The sequence below is a fragment of the Sinocyclocheilus anshuiensis genome, unplaced genomic scaffold (assembly GCF_001515605.1).
Source record: "Sinocyclocheilus anshuiensis isolate Anshui unplaced genomic scaffold, SAMN03320099.WGS_v1.1 scaffold160, whole genome shotgun sequence".
In the NCBI taxonomy this organism is placed as follows: domain Eukaryota; kingdom Metazoa; phylum Chordata; class Actinopteri; order Cypriniformes; family Cyprinidae; genus Sinocyclocheilus; species Sinocyclocheilus anshuiensis.
Genome location: NW_015554119.1, coordinates 466,208 through 482,317, shown reverse-complemented (window position 1 = coordinate 482,317; position 16,110 = coordinate 466,208). Strand labels below are relative to the sequence as shown.

The 16,110-nt window shown below is 33.9% G+C and overlaps 3 protein-coding genes across 7 annotated transcripts in view; 1 reads left to right on the top strand and 2 right to left on the bottom strand.

Moving 5' to 3' along the window:
- Positions 1 to 4,775, bottom strand: part of LOC107669984 (oxidation resistance protein 1-like) — a 60,324-nt gene extending 55,549 nt beyond the window's left edge. For 3 of the 5 annotated variants that reach the window (XM_016462425.1, XM_016462429.1, XM_016462432.1), the window contains exon 1: positions 4,679 to 4,775. The gene's annotated coding sequence lies outside the window, so the exon portion shown is untranslated. The other 2 variants (XM_016462426.1, XM_016462427.1) reach the window with 2 other exon arrangements.
- A 381-nt stretch (positions 4,776 to 5,156) lies between these two features.
- Positions 5,157 to 9,247, top strand: LOC107669985 (NAD(P)H-hydrate epimerase-like). The gene is made up of 7 exons (XM_016462433.1): positions 5,157 to 5,352; positions 5,840 to 6,023; positions 7,168 to 7,276; positions 7,367 to 7,477; positions 7,601 to 7,711; positions 8,372 to 8,519; positions 8,711 to 9,247. The coding sequence occupies exons 2-7, from the start codon at positions 5,857 to 5,859 to the stop codon at positions 8,911 to 8,913; spliced, it is 849 nt and encodes a 282-aa protein (XP_016317919.1). The 5' UTR covers positions 5,157 to 5,352; positions 5,840 to 5,856; the 3' UTR covers positions 8,914 to 9,247.
- A 230-nt stretch (positions 9,248 to 9,477) lies between these two features.
- LOC107669986 (ras-related protein Rab-25-like) overlaps positions 9,478 to 16,110 on the bottom strand; it is a 7,493-nt gene continuing 860 nt past the window's right edge. The window contains exons 3-5 of the mRNA XM_016462434.1: positions 14,685 to 14,878; positions 11,772 to 11,852; positions 9,478 to 10,290 (exon numbers count right to left, since the gene is read on the bottom strand). Coding sequence (XP_016317920.1) covers positions 10,175 to 10,290; positions 11,772 to 11,852; positions 14,685 to 14,878 — 391 coding nt within the window. The 3' untranslated portion in view covers positions 9,478 to 10,174. The remainder of the gene's footprint in view (positions 10,291 to 11,771; positions 11,853 to 14,684; positions 14,879 to 16,110) is intronic.

Genomic DNA, 16,110 nt, shown 5'->3' with positions numbered 1-16,110 from the left:
CTGAATGAGATGCAGATTCACTCGCTGCCAGCAGGTGGCTCTTAAAGCGTTTCCTGGTTTCCGCTGTAACCACAGCAGTGCTGAACTTACGAACTTTAATATGCATTATACAGAGGCAAGATGAAAAGAAAAAATACCATCTAAACTTTTCTAAAGACAGTAAGTTCCCCTCAGACATACATTCATATAAACTCCTACACCTAAATGAATCGCGATTTGTTTAGCATCTCAACCGATTTGAATCGTCACATATTTGAATCGATTTTTAACCGGCTCGCAGTTAATCGTTACATCCCTATTTTTGTCTCTTCGCTCCGGCCGGGACACGGCATCACAGTATGGTAATGGGCGTAACATTTCCGTCACACGCTTGAGGTATTCAGCCAATCACAACGCACTGGATAGCTGGCCAATCAGAGCACACCTCGCTTTTCAGACCAATGAGCTTTGTAAAAATCGACGCGTTTCAGAAAGGCGGGGCATAGAGGAGAAACAATAATGTACAGTATGTGGAAAATAATGTGTTTTTTGAACCTTAAACCGCAAAAACTCATTTCATTACACCAAATAATGTTCTTTTTAGCACCATCATGACCCCTTTAAAATAGCCATTTTTGTCTTGATGTAAAGAACATTTTAACAAACCATTTTCCACTATAAATAACCTTTTGTGCAATGGAAAGTTTCCATGTATGTTAAACGTTCCTAATGAAACCATTGATATAGAACCTTTATTTTGAGAGTGTTGTCCACTTTGGCTGATAACACTAGAGCTAACTTTGTGCTAACTCAATTATATTTTCAATAAGAAACCAAGAATCAGCTTTAATAGACCTGCTCTGAAGGCTATTAAAATGCTAATTCCTATAAGTCCTGTTTTTCATCTCTCTCTCTCTCTCTCTCTCTATTTAAATGCATGACAATGAATATATTAATATTATTCAAATATTTGCAGACAGCTGCCATAGCACAGGTCTAATTTCAAAACCAGCAAAGCCGTGCATTAGCAAGGGTCTCAAAACTTATTGTGATTGTCAAAAGCTTTGTTAGCTAATGAGATCAGTGGTGAGATAAGACATATGTCAACCAGGGCTGCCCGTCCAAGCAGAGTGCATCAATAATGTACAAATACGGCCTGTGTAAGACGTAGGCTGGTAAACCCTCTGCTATTAGCCTAACCGCCAACCTTCCTCAACCACAAAGCATAGGTAAAAATCATTGGTATATCCAAGATTTTAATACATCAAGCTAAAGGAGAAGCATTTAACCTCTGGGATGGGAAAGCAGCAGCCTGTACACAATAAACAGCAGGATTAGAATGGATTCTGGTCTTAATATTGATGAAAAGAAATGGGGACATTAACTGAAGACGATAATGGATAACTTTATGAATGGAAATGGATTTTCCTTAAATGAGGATGACCTTCTGGCCATCTGGTTTCATTACAGTAAGGCACTGCACGAAATGACAACGGTAATTGTTCCGCCTGGGATAAAAACAGAACCAGTGCACTATAATCAAATAGTCCATAACCATGACTAAACGCTGAGGATTTCAGGCTGATGCAAATAAAATAAATTCACTGTATTACCCTGCATGCATGAAGTCCATTATAATTTGATTTCTGTCGAGCTGCTTTATAGCTGAATCAAATTTGTTGCAAAATTTATTAACTTTGCAACACTGACACAATCATTGAACTGAATTGTATCAGCATCGGACTCAATTGAGCTTAAATACACAACTGTCTTCTGTAGAGCTGTTTTATAGCTAAATTGAATTTGTTTCATAATTTATCAACTTTGCGATACCGAGACTGTTATTGAACAAAACTGAATAAACACTGAAATAAATTGAGCTGAATAATGACAACTGTATTTTGTAGAGATGCTTTACAGCTGAAATTGAAGTGATTTCATAAGTGATGAATTTTGTAACGGTGTTATTTTACTGTTCATTTCTGTGAAGCTGCTTGGACGACTGTATAAATAAATGTGACTTGACAAGGTATAAATACAAAGTACACACCTTTGCATTGGACTAATCTCTAGTCACTAATGAGCCTCATTAATAAGCATCTGGTCCATATATTACATAACAGCAGGGACATACTAAAGTGCAGCACGCTAGATTGGAGGGGACGTGGCCTATGGGAGAGAATAACAAACAGTCATTACTTACAGATGCTGGATGAAGCCAATTACTCCATGTATGGCAATTTCCATAACTAATGAATAAAAAAATATATATCAAGAAAACTGCAAAAGACATAGGTCAAAAATCATTCTTTTTCTTCTTATCCACAGCACAGTTTAGACAAAGGTGGATTAAAAACAAATCTCTCTTTGTTCAATTATATAAGACAGCAGTATCAATACTTATTATCACTCACAATATAGTTTATGGATTATCTGCTAGCAGACTTCAAGTCTTTTCGCTGCACCAATATAATATAGGGAAGAGTGGGATAAACTGTGCCACTTTAACTTACATTTCCCTCTAGGTGCGAAGAAATGATATTGAGGTAAACTAACATGTGACATTCAAATAATTTATAATAACATTTCTAGGAACCATATTAATTAAGCATCTGACACAATGAAAAATGCTTAGTTTAATAATTTAAATATTAAAGAATTTACATGGTTTTGTTTTGATAGACTGATAATTCACCAACATGTATGAAAAATATTTTAAGATCTGAATCTTTAGAGGTGACAAAATTCATGTAGAAATTTTACTTTGACATGTTAAAAAAGCTTTTTATCATAAAAATGCTTTTTACTTTCCTAATGCACATGTATCAAATCGCATGCAGGTGTATATGATGGCCACTTTCTAAATACACATGGCGAAAAAAAAACACAATAATACGTTTGCTAGACTAAATGGACAAAACTCTAACTTTTCTGATTATATATATATGTTATGTTTTAAATTTTATTTAAATTCTATGGATAATTCTATGGAATATTTCCACAAATCTCAATAGCGACTGATTTCAGCACTGGACAGCGACAAAGATCCACAATACACAGCAGCCAGGATACATTTACCAAGACAACAATTATATCCATCCACAAATCCCATGAATTTCTTCCTCAGGCTTTTATAGACACTTTTAACAGATGTTGAAAAATCTAAAGCATCTGGTCTACATTAAAATCTACTATGTCATCCTAAGAGACAAACATGATTCACTAAAAGCTCTTGCTGGAAAACACGACGGCATTATTGAAGTGCAGCAGCCATGACCATGGAAGCACAATAAGTATCTTTATGTAATGAGGCTAATCTACAGCAAAACATGCACCCAGCACTCATCCACAGATTGATATTATAGTGCCACTTCAGTTTGTGAGTGCATAGCCTCTGCTCTGTGCAGACTGCTCTCCAGTCATTTCAGTGGCTGGATCTTTAAAGCATGTGTCTAAGCCAGGCAAACAGGCCGTCATCTCTTTGGTAATTTATAGACAGCAGGTATCCACAGACATAATTCACTGGGTTTTTCCATGGCAGCTTTCCATGAGTGTCCGCCTGGATGTGAAAGCCCTGCTGCTCTCAGATCAATCAGTTATGGTGATAAAGCATCTCTGAGTTTCAATTACACTGAGTTTGCATCAAAAACTGCTGCTTAATGAAATAATATCATTCTGAGCCACTTTAACTAAAACAGCAGAAAAACAAAAAGCATTGTGATGGTATCAGATGATAAAACTGGTACTTTGAGATATGTCTCATTGTACTGAATTATTATATTTGCACAGGTACTTCAAAGAATGCCATGGTATTACCATGAATTCATTCCATGCCAGATTTAAGGTCATATTGGGTTTAAAACTGCAGAAGAAAAAAAGCTTGCATGTTTTCTTCTTATAAAGAACAACAAACAGCTGTTCCAGAATCTTACCACCCAGTGTGAGAAGATGGATATATCCTTCCTGACAGAGTTGCCTGAGGTACAACACAAACCCCAGCAGTCAATACCACATCTTTTACACTGTAGGGGGGCCAGATATTTTCTTCTTTTCATTAATATATGATCAAATAATGTGCTAAATGCCCTCAGTGTACTAGTTGTTCATGATTTGCACACCCAGCTGACAGTTTAATATTACGTATTTTTTATATTTATATTTTTGTATATGTACACTACTGTTCAACATTTTTGGGGTCAATATAACTTTTTTTTTTTTTTAAGAAACATGACAGGGTTTTTTTGTTTGTTTGTTTTATTTTAACACAGTGAACTTAATACTGAATCAGTGTGAATATCACATCCAGTCTTCCACAAAGACACAAACAAACAATAAATAAATAAAGAATGTGAACTACTTCCTGGGTTCCTTAAATTATATTAGCCTAAAAATAAATACTCGCATACTAAACAATACATTAAATGCGCATTAATGCATTAAAATGAAACAACATAGTAATATAAAACAACATAGTAACATAAAACAACATAGTCCCTATTGTCACAATTTTCCTCAGAATGTCATTCAAAACGCCAAGAAAAAAGTCCATAATCTCTTAGACGGTTTGTGCTGTCATTAGAAAAAGTCAAGTTCAAGTTAAATTTCCTTTTATGGGAATCCGGTTGTTCACATCCAGACTCAACAGCTTATTCTTATACTAAATAACATAACAAATCGTTTGAAATTAATTCGCGTTTACCTTAAGCCAGATAATGCGTCAGCATATCCAGGGAATGTTAAATTCATGCAGTGTTTATCACTATCATACACTCTGTCCCAGCATTAGCGTTCTGAGCGCGCTATCAAACACCCGGAACATACCATCACAACCTGAGAAAAAGGGGTGTGGGTCCAACCAAAACGAGACCTGACCTTAGCATACGAATGTGAAGGCTAAATACACGGATATGTTCCAAGAATCGACTGACAGTATGGAAAGATTACATATACATGATATTCAAGGATAAATTAACAGAAAGGGCCAGGAATAATTTCAAAAGGTCGCATATTTTCAAACATATGTGTGCAACAACAACAACAACTATTATTATTATTATTATTATTTATTTCATTTGATTTCAATTTGATTTAGACCAAATATTTTGTAACAAAATTGCATAGAAGTCAGACTGTTATTGTGAAAAGCGACTCGTCTACACTAACCCGGATATTGTTTATTTACTGGGTTTCAGCAGTAGAGGGCTGCAAATATCCTAGCTATTTAATGTACTTCTGCATGGTTGTATCCTGTAAAGTTGTAACTGGATTGTTTTTTGCTCTGTTTTTATTCTGCTGGCGGTGTCTTGAGCATTTCTTGGTGTTAACGAATGTTACCTTAGTGTTTGACCTTAATATAGACACACTTGCTAACAGGTACTGAATGCTTCTGCCTTTTTATATATTTACATAAGTTGACTCTTCCCATAATAGTATTTTGACCCGACTGTAGCATGTTAAACTGTTCTAAAATATGATTTCTTATGATTAAGTTGCCCAGGTTGAGTTATATGCATTAGTTATGCATATTGCATATGTATATTTATATTAGCCTACAAATTAATATAATGACTATTTATATTATTTTCATTATAGAATACCTTTTTTACACACACAAAAATATATCGCATATCTGTTCAGTAACTTTTTGGATAAGGTACTATGTCTGCCAGCGACCTCCTTACCAGAAAACAACGAGTGACCAAGTTTAGTATATGTGGGCAGCAGATTTTTGGGTTTCTATGCTCAGAATGCTTTCCAAGAATTAAGCAATATTTTTCTCTTTTTTTCCTCTATGTAGGCAGAAATCAATAACATGCACCATCATTTCTTGACAACTTTCTTATTGTGTTTCTGTGTTCAGGTGCTTTAACCAGGTGAATGTTGGGAGTTCGAGCCCTGTTTGGAATCGGTCTTCTTGTGACATCACGAGGAGGCTCTGTCCTGACCCATACAGGCGCATGTGCACATGTTGCCAGTAACATCTACAGTAAAGACCTCGCTCTCAGACAGGCATGCACTATGGCCAATACAATCAAGTACTTGGGGTGAGTGTAAAGGCACTGCACCCTCACTAACATTATTAGTATTGTTGCATGTCAGTCATCATTTGTCAGTGGTACAGTTAGTCCATAATATGATCAAACATTACTGTTGTGAATGTCAGTAATTGTCTTTCTGGCATTTGAGTTTTGCTTAAAAGGTTATTGTACTAATGGTGGACAAGATCTTAGCTCTGAAGCATTGTTATTTTTATCATTGTGATACTATTTTTAATTATATTTGTAATTAGTTTTTAAGTAACAAAAATTATTTTAGTTAACTATAGTAACCCTTCATTGAAGATTCGTTATATTGCATTGTTTGCTATTAAAATTTGATTAAAAAAATTTACTCACCCTCAGGCCATCCAAGATGTAGATGAGTTTGTTTCTTCATCAGAACAGATTTTGGGAAATTTAGCATAACATCTCTTGCTCACCAATGGATCCTCTGCAGTGAATGGGTGCCGTAAGAATGAGAGTCCAAACGGCTGATAAAAACATCTCAATAATCCACAAGTAATCCACACCACTCCAGCCAATCAATTAACATCTTGCATGTTTGTGAGAAACAAATCCATCAAGACATTTTAACTTTAAACGTTTCCAGTGAAAAGTTCTTTTGTCCTCTCACATCAAAATCCACTGACATATTTGTTTAGAACTGTTTTGGGCTGTTTGATCTGTGCATATTTCTGTCCTGATTCAGACAAGATGTCTTTTTCATTGGAGAAAGTAATATTATGGATAGAGGACTTTTATTTTAGCCAGAAGCAAAAGATTGAAGTTAAAAATCTCTTAATGATGAATCTGTTAAACACACAGATTTTGCTTCATAAGATGTTAATTGATGGACTGGAGTGGTGTGGATTACTTGTTGGATCATTGTGATGGTTTTTGTGGACTCTCATTCTGACGGCACCCATTCACTGCAGAGGATCCATTGGTGAGCAAGTGATGTAATGATACATTTCTCCAAATCTGTTCTGATGAAGAAACAAACTCATCTACATCTTGGATGACCTGAGGGTGCATATATTTTCAACCAATTTTGATATTTGGGTGAACTATTCCTTTTAAGTGATGTATGTATTCCCTTAGTTCCTGGCACAAACATAATGAATGTTTGTATTTAATCTTTCTTTCATAGGCAAGAAGAGGCTCAGCACATTGATGAGGAGCTGTTCAATGAGTACAGCTTCAGTGTGGATCAGTTAATGGAGCTGGCCGGTCTGAGCTGTGCCACAGCTGTGTCAAAGGTACATCTGATGCTCCATCAACATGCAGAAAGGATCAAATACAGCTATGTGGTGCATCATACTCATTAAAAGCAGTTTTTTGCTTCATAGGGCTATCCTCTACAATCACTGCTCAAGAGTCCACCTAGAGTTTTGGTGATCTGTGGGCCAGGAAATAATGGTGGAGATGGGTTGGTTTGTGCTCGACATCTCAGACTGTTTGTGAGTTCATTTTATAGCTGAAAATAACCTTGCTGCACCTGTTTAAAATCGTTCCTTCATTAAACCTAATATTTTATGAAGGTGTATTGACTTATGCACTCATATTGCATGTGAATCTCCCAGGGATATGAACCTTCAGTATTGTACCCAAAGCGCCCCAACAAACAGCTGTTCCAGAATCTTACCACCCAGTGTGAGAAGATGGATATATCCTTCCTGACAGAGTTGCCTGAGGTACAACACAAACCCCAGCAGTCAATACCACATCTTTTACACTGTAGGGGGGCCAGATATTTTCTTCTTTTCTTTAATATGTGATAAAATAATGTGCTAACTGCCCTCAGTGTACTAGTCGTTCATGATTTGCACACCCAGCTGACAGTTTAATATTACGTATTTTTTATATTTATATTTATATTTTTGTATATGTACACTACTGTTCAACATTTTTGGGGTCAATAGAATTATTTTTTTTAAAGAAATTAACTTTCTTATCCAACATGGATGCATTAAATTGCTCAAATGTGACTTTAAAGATTTACCCACAGAAATATGAAGCACCACAACTGTTTTCAACGTTGATAATAATAAGAAATGTTTCTTGAGCAGCAAATCAGCATATTAGAATGATTTCTGAAGGATCATGTGAGACTGGAGTAATGATGCTGAAAATTCAGGCTTTGCATCACAGGAATAAATTACATTTTAAAATATATTAAAATAGAAAACATTTATTTGAAATAGTTTTTACTGTCTTTTTGATCAAATAAATGCAGCCTTATAGTGAGCATTTCAAAAACATTAAAACATCTTACCAACCCCAAACCTTTGAACAGCAATGTATATATTTGATATGTGTAATAGTTGTGTATTTCCTCCTCATGCTGTCTTTAGGCTGTTGTGATTGATGAAGTGTATAATTTGGTGGTGGATGCCATCTTTGGATTCAGTTTTAAGGGTGCGGTGCGAGAGCCGTTCGGTGACATCCTCTCCCAACTAAAGAAAATCACTGTGCCCATTGCTAGTATTGACATACCTTCAGGTGAGAACACACACACATCACTAATTTAATTGCAATCCAAGCATTCAGTAGAAAAAATTTTTTTTGATTCGCATTTATGAGCCAAGAGCATTTTTTTATTGTATAAATTGCCTGGTAATAGTAAGTAAACTAGTTTATCATATATGTCTTCTGATTGTGACAAAGTATGTGTCATTTCTTTCACTCTTTAGGTTGGGATGTGGAGAACTGCTGTCCTGATGGGATTCAGCCTGACATGCTCATCTCCCTCACAGCCCCTAAGAAAGCAGCCAATCACTTCAAAGGACGCTACCACTTCCTGGGAGGAAGATTTGTTCCTCCTGCACTTGAGAAGAAGTTCCAGCTGAATCTGCCTCCATACCCAGACACTGATTGTGTGTATCAACTGAAGTGAGCATTAAGCCCTTCATGTCACTAATCAACAAAAAAACAAACACCATGGGTTATAACTTTGATTTACCACTCTGAATACTTCTTCCACTTTCATGTAATGGGCAGATATAGAATTGATTAATCATCATCAGTCAATAATTTGCGAAACTCCTTATTGCCAAGCATTGTTACCGAATGTTTCAAAGGAATCACTCTAATTAGTTATGTATGAATTTATAAAAACCTCTAATTAAAATAAATTTTAAAAATATATATTTAATTAAAGTTTTTGATGGTTATGGATTTAATGACTAAGCCTGAATAATTACGGCATTATTGTTTTGTGTTTAAATATATTAATGTTACATATTTACATATGGAAATGTGTAACATTTCAGATGGCATAAAAATAAAAAATACATAAATAAAGCTACTGTATGTTAATGAATATTTTTATAGACAAACAAGTCAGCACACACTTGAGCAGATGTGTAGAGAAAAGAAATTAAGTCCCACACGTTGATGTAGCTTGCGTAAAATTCCTTATATTTATTAAAACGACACTGTTTTTTGTGCCTGAAAAGGAAAACTTGAAATCGCATCATATGACCCCTTTAAGACTAAAATATTGCTGTTTCAGTTAATATAATGAATTTTGCAAGTGGCAGCATGCAGTGTACAGAGCTTCTTCCTGTTTCTATAATGAATATGAAATTATTTGCTTCCACGAAAGAACTCACCCTTTTGGAAAATAAACGATCCATAAGCCATAGATTCCTTCCATGAGAAATGTATAACTGTAAAAAGACATTCTACACTGTATATTTTCAAGGTATTATAGATTAGTACAAAATATTATTTACTCTGTTGTAAAGATTGAGGAGTTTATATTTTTATCTATAATTTATAGACCCGAAGTCTGTACTGAAATAGAAATTTTGTTCATTTCACACCATATAAATAGCTTTATAATACAGCACAACTTGTTTGTGTTTCATCCAAAGTAATTTACATTCATGTCTAGTCATAATTACCAAGAACACAACTTATTTTAATCTTACATTATCAGTTCCAATTGTTTACATCTTTTAAAAGTAAAAAACAAGCAACAAAACAATAACGCTAAAAAACGCTGGTCCCCTCTTTATTTTGCTCACTGATATGGCATCCAGTGAGGGTCAAGCATGAAGAAATGCCTCCATGCAGGTATGATGGGATCCATGTCACAGGTAAATGTCTTTGTTTTGCTCTTGATGCCTTTGTCTGGATGTTCATTCATCTGTTCAGGAGCTGTTACAGCAGGACCGTCTCTCCTCATTAAACTCGCTGGAGGGGCCCAGAGTCACTGCGCTGATCGAACCTCTGGTGACTTCTTTACTAGCAACCTTCTTGTGTATTGCTGATGGAGGAAACATAAATGAACATTGTCTTCATGCATTTAAAGTCAGATAAAGTCAAGAATATTTACTATATGTGACCCTGGACCACAAAACCAGTCATAAGGGTCAATTTTTCGAAATTGAGATTTATACATCATCTGAAAGCTGAATAAATAAGCTTTCCATTGATGGATAGGACAATATTTGGCCGAGATACAACTATTTGAAAATCTGGAATCTGAGGGTGCAAAAAAAATCAAAATATTGAGAAAATCGCCTTTAAATTTGTTCAAATTAAGTTCTTAGCAATGCATATTACTAATCAAAAATGAAGTTTTGATATATTTACAGTAGGAAATTTACAAAATATCTTTATGGAACATGATCTTTACTTAATATCCTAATGATTTTTGGCATAAAAAAAAAATCTATAATTTTTACCCATACAATGTATTTTTGGCTATTGCTACAAATATACCCCAGCGACTTAAGACTGGTTTTGTGCTCCAGGGTCACATATGTGCTATACATATACTAGTGGCCAAAAGTTTGGAATAATTAGGATTTTTAAATTATTTTGAAAGACGTCTCTTATGCTCAATAGGGCTGCATTTATTTGATTAAAAAAACGAACAGTAATATTGTGAAATATTATTACAATTTAAAATAACTGTTTCTATTTGAATATTTTTTGAAATGTAATTTATTCCTGTGAATTCAGCATCATTACTCCAGTCTTCAGTGTCACATGATCCTTCAGAAATCATTCTAATATGCTGATTTGCTGCTACTCAATTATTAATGATGCTTATTATCATCAGTGTTGAAAGCCGTTGTGCTGATTACTATTTTTGTGGAAACCATAGTTCATTGTTTTCAGGAATCTTTGATGAACAAGAAAGTTCAAAAGAACAGCATTTATTTTAAATAGAAACCTTTTGTAACATTATAAATGGTTCTACTGTCACCCTTGATTAATTTAATACATCCTTCCTAAAAATAAGTATTAATTGTTTTGTGTTTTTCATACTGACTCTAAAAATTTGAATGGTAGTGTAACATAGTTTCCATAAGAATATTAAGCAGCAAAAACTGTTTATGACATTGATAATAAGTTTCTTGCACAGCAAATCAGCTTATTAGAATGATTTCTGAAGGATCATGTGACTCTGAAGACTGGAGTAATGATGCTGAAAAATCAGTTTCGCATCACAAGAATAAACTACATTTTAACATTTTAAAATAGAAAGCAGTTCTTTTATTAATGTACGTTTTTATTACGTTTTGTTACGTTACGTTTATTACGTTCTTGTTTCACAATATCACTGTTTTTACTCTTGATCAAATAAATGCAGTCTTGGTGAGCATAAGAGATGACTTTATCTTTCAAAAGCAATAAAAAAATTCGTAATTAATCCAAACTCTTGGCTGCCAGCGTAAATCTCGTAAAATTTTGCTGTGCTTACGTTAATCAGTGACTTGAAGTAAAAAGAAAACTCACCTGTTAGAACTTCAAGGAAGGCAGATTCAACATTAGTTGACTCTAATGCAGAGGTCTCCATAAAAAGCAAGCCTTTGGTCTCTGTTTTATCAAATAAATAAACAATACTTTTAAAAATAAATGGTTAATCCGTTAACAACATATAAGATGAGTATGTCTTAATGAGTAGAAATTAATTGTTGCCATATGGCAACTCCGTACCATAGAGGGTTAAAGGCAAAGCTCATTCAAAAATGAAAATTCTTAAAGGGGTCATATGATGTTGCTAAAACAAATCTTCCCACATCGTGACGTAGATATGTGGGGGCGTGTTAGAACGAGCCGTTTTAGGTAGGCGTGGCTGACTCTAACTTTTATAAAGAATATCTCTTTGGATTTGAGACTTTAGTCTTTGCAACTTTACAGATCTTCTTTATGCACCAAGAGCTTGTAACACTCCAAAGAGAAAGGAAAACTTGAAATCGCATCATATGACCCCTTTAATGAAAATTCCTGTGTGACTTTCATTCTTCTGTGGAACACAAAAGGAGATATTTTGAAGAATCTAGACAATATTACACCCAACTGACTTTCATTGTATGTACCAAAAAAATAAAAAATATCAAAATATTGTTTTTTGTGTTCTGCAGAAAAAAGAAAGTCGGAACAACATGAGGGTGAGTAAATGATGACAATTTTGGTGAACTTTCTCTTTAAGGGTTCAAATGTCTGAAACAAAGAGTTATGAAATGCATTGACACCTGCAAAGACCTTAGCCTCCTCTGTTGGCACAGTGCGTACATTTAACAGGTCACTTTTATTTCCCACAAGCATGACTACTATATGAGGATCAGCATGGTCATACAGTTCCTTTAGCCATCGCTCAACGTTCTCATACGTCAGGTGCTTGGTGATGTCATAAACCAGCAGCGCACCCACGGCTCCCCTGTAATACCTACAAGAGACAAAAACTACTCATTATTACATATGCAGAAACAGGAAGTGGATATTGGCTCAGATCGTGCTTTATTATGATTCATTATTTTGTTTACGATGATGAGAAAGGTCCTTTTTTCATAATCATAACCTATCATATGATTGTATTCATCTACAATACCATTCAAAAGGTTGGGGTCAGTAAATATTTAAGTTAATACTTTTATTCAACAAGAATGTATTAAACTGATTAAAAGTGACAGTAAAGAAATGTATAATATAATAAAAAGTAAATTTCAAATAAAGCATGTTCTTTTGATCTTTCTATTCATCAAAGAATCCTGAAAAAAACGTACACAACAATATTAAACAAAACTATTTTCAATATTATTGATAATAATGAGAAATGTTTCTTGAGCAGCAAATCAGCATATTTCTGTAGGATCATGTGACATTGAAGACTGGAGTAGTGATGCTGAAAAAGCAGCTTTGTATCATAGGAGTAAATTACATTTTAAAATGACATTTTTTACATTTTAAATAATTATTATGTAAAATTACTAGTGCTGTCAGTCGATTAATTGCGATTAATCACATCCAAAGTAAATGTTTTTGTTTACATAATATATGTATGTTTGCTGTTTATATTTATTATGTATATATAAATACACACACAAGCATGTATATATTTCAGAAAAATATGTTATGTTTATATATTTGATATATTTATTTATAATATAAATTTTATGAATATAAACATAAACATGTAAATACATGTAAATATTTTCAAAATATATACTGTATGTGTGTGTATTTATATATACATAATAAATATACACAGAACACACATATTGTGCAATCAAAATGTTTTATTTTGTATGCGATTAATCGCGATTAATCATTTGACAGCACTACAAAATTACAAATTTAAAATATATTAAAATGGAAACTTATTTCAGGTTGTAGCAATATTTCACTGCATTGCTCTTTTTTTACTGTAATTTTGATCAAATAAATCAGCCTTGGTGAGCATAAGAGACATATACTTATAACTGTTTATACTTTTATACTGTTATACTTTTAACTGTTGCCCAGATTAAAAAAAGGAGTGGTTCTGGGTGTGATGCTCAATCGATCACTACAAATTCCACAGCCAGCATTATCTTAAATAAGGATTCATACATAGAACATACATAGATCAGATATATCCTTACACTCTAAAAAATGCTGGGTTAAATACAACCCAGTGCTGGGTAAAATAGGGACAAACCCAGCAATTGGGATGTTTTGACCCAGCGGTTGGGTTACTACCCAGAAGGTTGGGTTAAACTTTTAACCCAACCGCTGGGTCAAAACAACCCAATTGCTGGATTTGTCCCTATTTTACCCAGCACTGGGTTGTATTTAACCCAGCATTTTTTAGAGTGTACACACAGCGCCTTCACGACATGGCGGTGGCAACAACAATACTACAGCGAGAATAAAAGTTACGCCTTCTTTCTTTGCGTGAACATTTGGGCGGCGTTATGCAAATCTTCCCACATCGTGACGTAGATATGTGGGGGCGTGTTAGAACGAGCCGTTTTAGGTAGGCGTGGCTGACTCTAACTTTTATAAAGAATATCTCTTTGGATTTGAGACTTTAGTCTTTGCAACTTTACAGATCTTCTTTATGCACCAAGAGCTTGTAACACTCCAAAGAGAAAGGAAAACTTGAAATCGCATCATATGACCCCTTTAATGAAAATTCCTGTGTGACTTTCATTCTTCTGTGGAACACAAAAGGAGATATTTTGAAGAATCTAGACAATATTACACCCAACTGACTTTCATTGTATGTACCAAAAAAATAAAAAATATCAAAATATTGTTTTTTGTGTTCTGCAGAAAAAAGAAAGTCGGAACAACATGAGGGTGAGTAAATGATGACAATTTTGGTGAACTTTCTCTTTAAGGGTTCAAATGTCTGAAACAAAGAGTTATGAAATGCATTGACACCTGCAAAGACCTTAGCCTCCTCTGTTGGCACAGTGCGTACATTTAACAGGTCACTTTTATTTCCCACAAGCATGACTACTATATGAGGATCAGCATGGTCATACAGTTCCTTTAGCCATCGCTCAACGTTCTCATACGTCAGGTGCTTGGTGATGTCATAAACCAGCAGCGCACCCACGGCTCCCCTGTAATACCTACAAGAGACAAAAACTACTCATTATTACATATGCAGAAACAGGAAGTGGATATTGGCTCAGATCGTGCTTTATTATGATTCATTATTTTGTTTACGATGATGAGAAAGGTCCTTTTTTCATAATCATAACCTATCATATGATTGTATTCATCTACAATACCATTCAAAAGGTTGGGGTCAGTAAATATTTAAGTTAATACTTTTATTCAACAAGAATGTATTAAACTGATTAAAAGTGACAGTAAAGAAATGTATAATATAATAAAAAGTAAATTTCAAATAAAGCATGTTCTTTTGATCTTTCTATTCATCAAAGAATCCTGAAAAAAACGTACACAACAATATTAAACAAAACTATTTTCAATATTATTGATAATAATGAGAAATGTTTCTTGAGCAGCAAATCAGCATATTTCTGTAGGATCATGTGACATTGAAGACTGGAGTAGTGATGCTGAAAAAGCAGCTTTGTATCATAGGAGTAAATTACATTTTAAAATGACATTTTTTACATTTTAAATAATTATTATGTAAAATTACTAGTGCTGTCAGTCGATTAATTGCGATTAATCACATCCAAAGTAAATGTTTTTGTTTACATAATATATGTATGTTTGCTGTTTATATTTATTATGTATATATAAATACACACACAAGCATGTATATATTTCAGAAAAATATGTTATGTTTATATATTTGATATATTTATTTATAATATAAATTTTATGAATATAAACATAAACATGTAAATACATGTAAATATTTTCAAAATATATACTGTATGTGTGTGTATTTATATATACATAATAAATATACACAGAACACACATATTGTGCAATCAAAATGTTTTATTTTGTATGCGATTAATCGCGATTAATCATTTGACAGCACTACAAAATTACAAATTTAAAATATATTAAAATGGAAACTTATTTCAGGTTGTAGCAATATTTCACTGCATTGCTCTTTTTTTACTGTAATTTTGATCAAATAAATCAGCCTTGGTGAGCATAAGAGACATATACTTATAACTGTTTATACTTTTATACTGTTATACTTTTAACTGTTGCCCAGATTAAAAAAAGGAGTGGTTCTGGGTGTGATGCTCAATCGATCACTACAAATTCCACAGCCAGCATTATCTTAAATAAGGATTCATACATAGAACATACATAGATCAGATATATCCTTACACTCTAAAAAATGCTGGGTTAAATACAACCCAGTGCT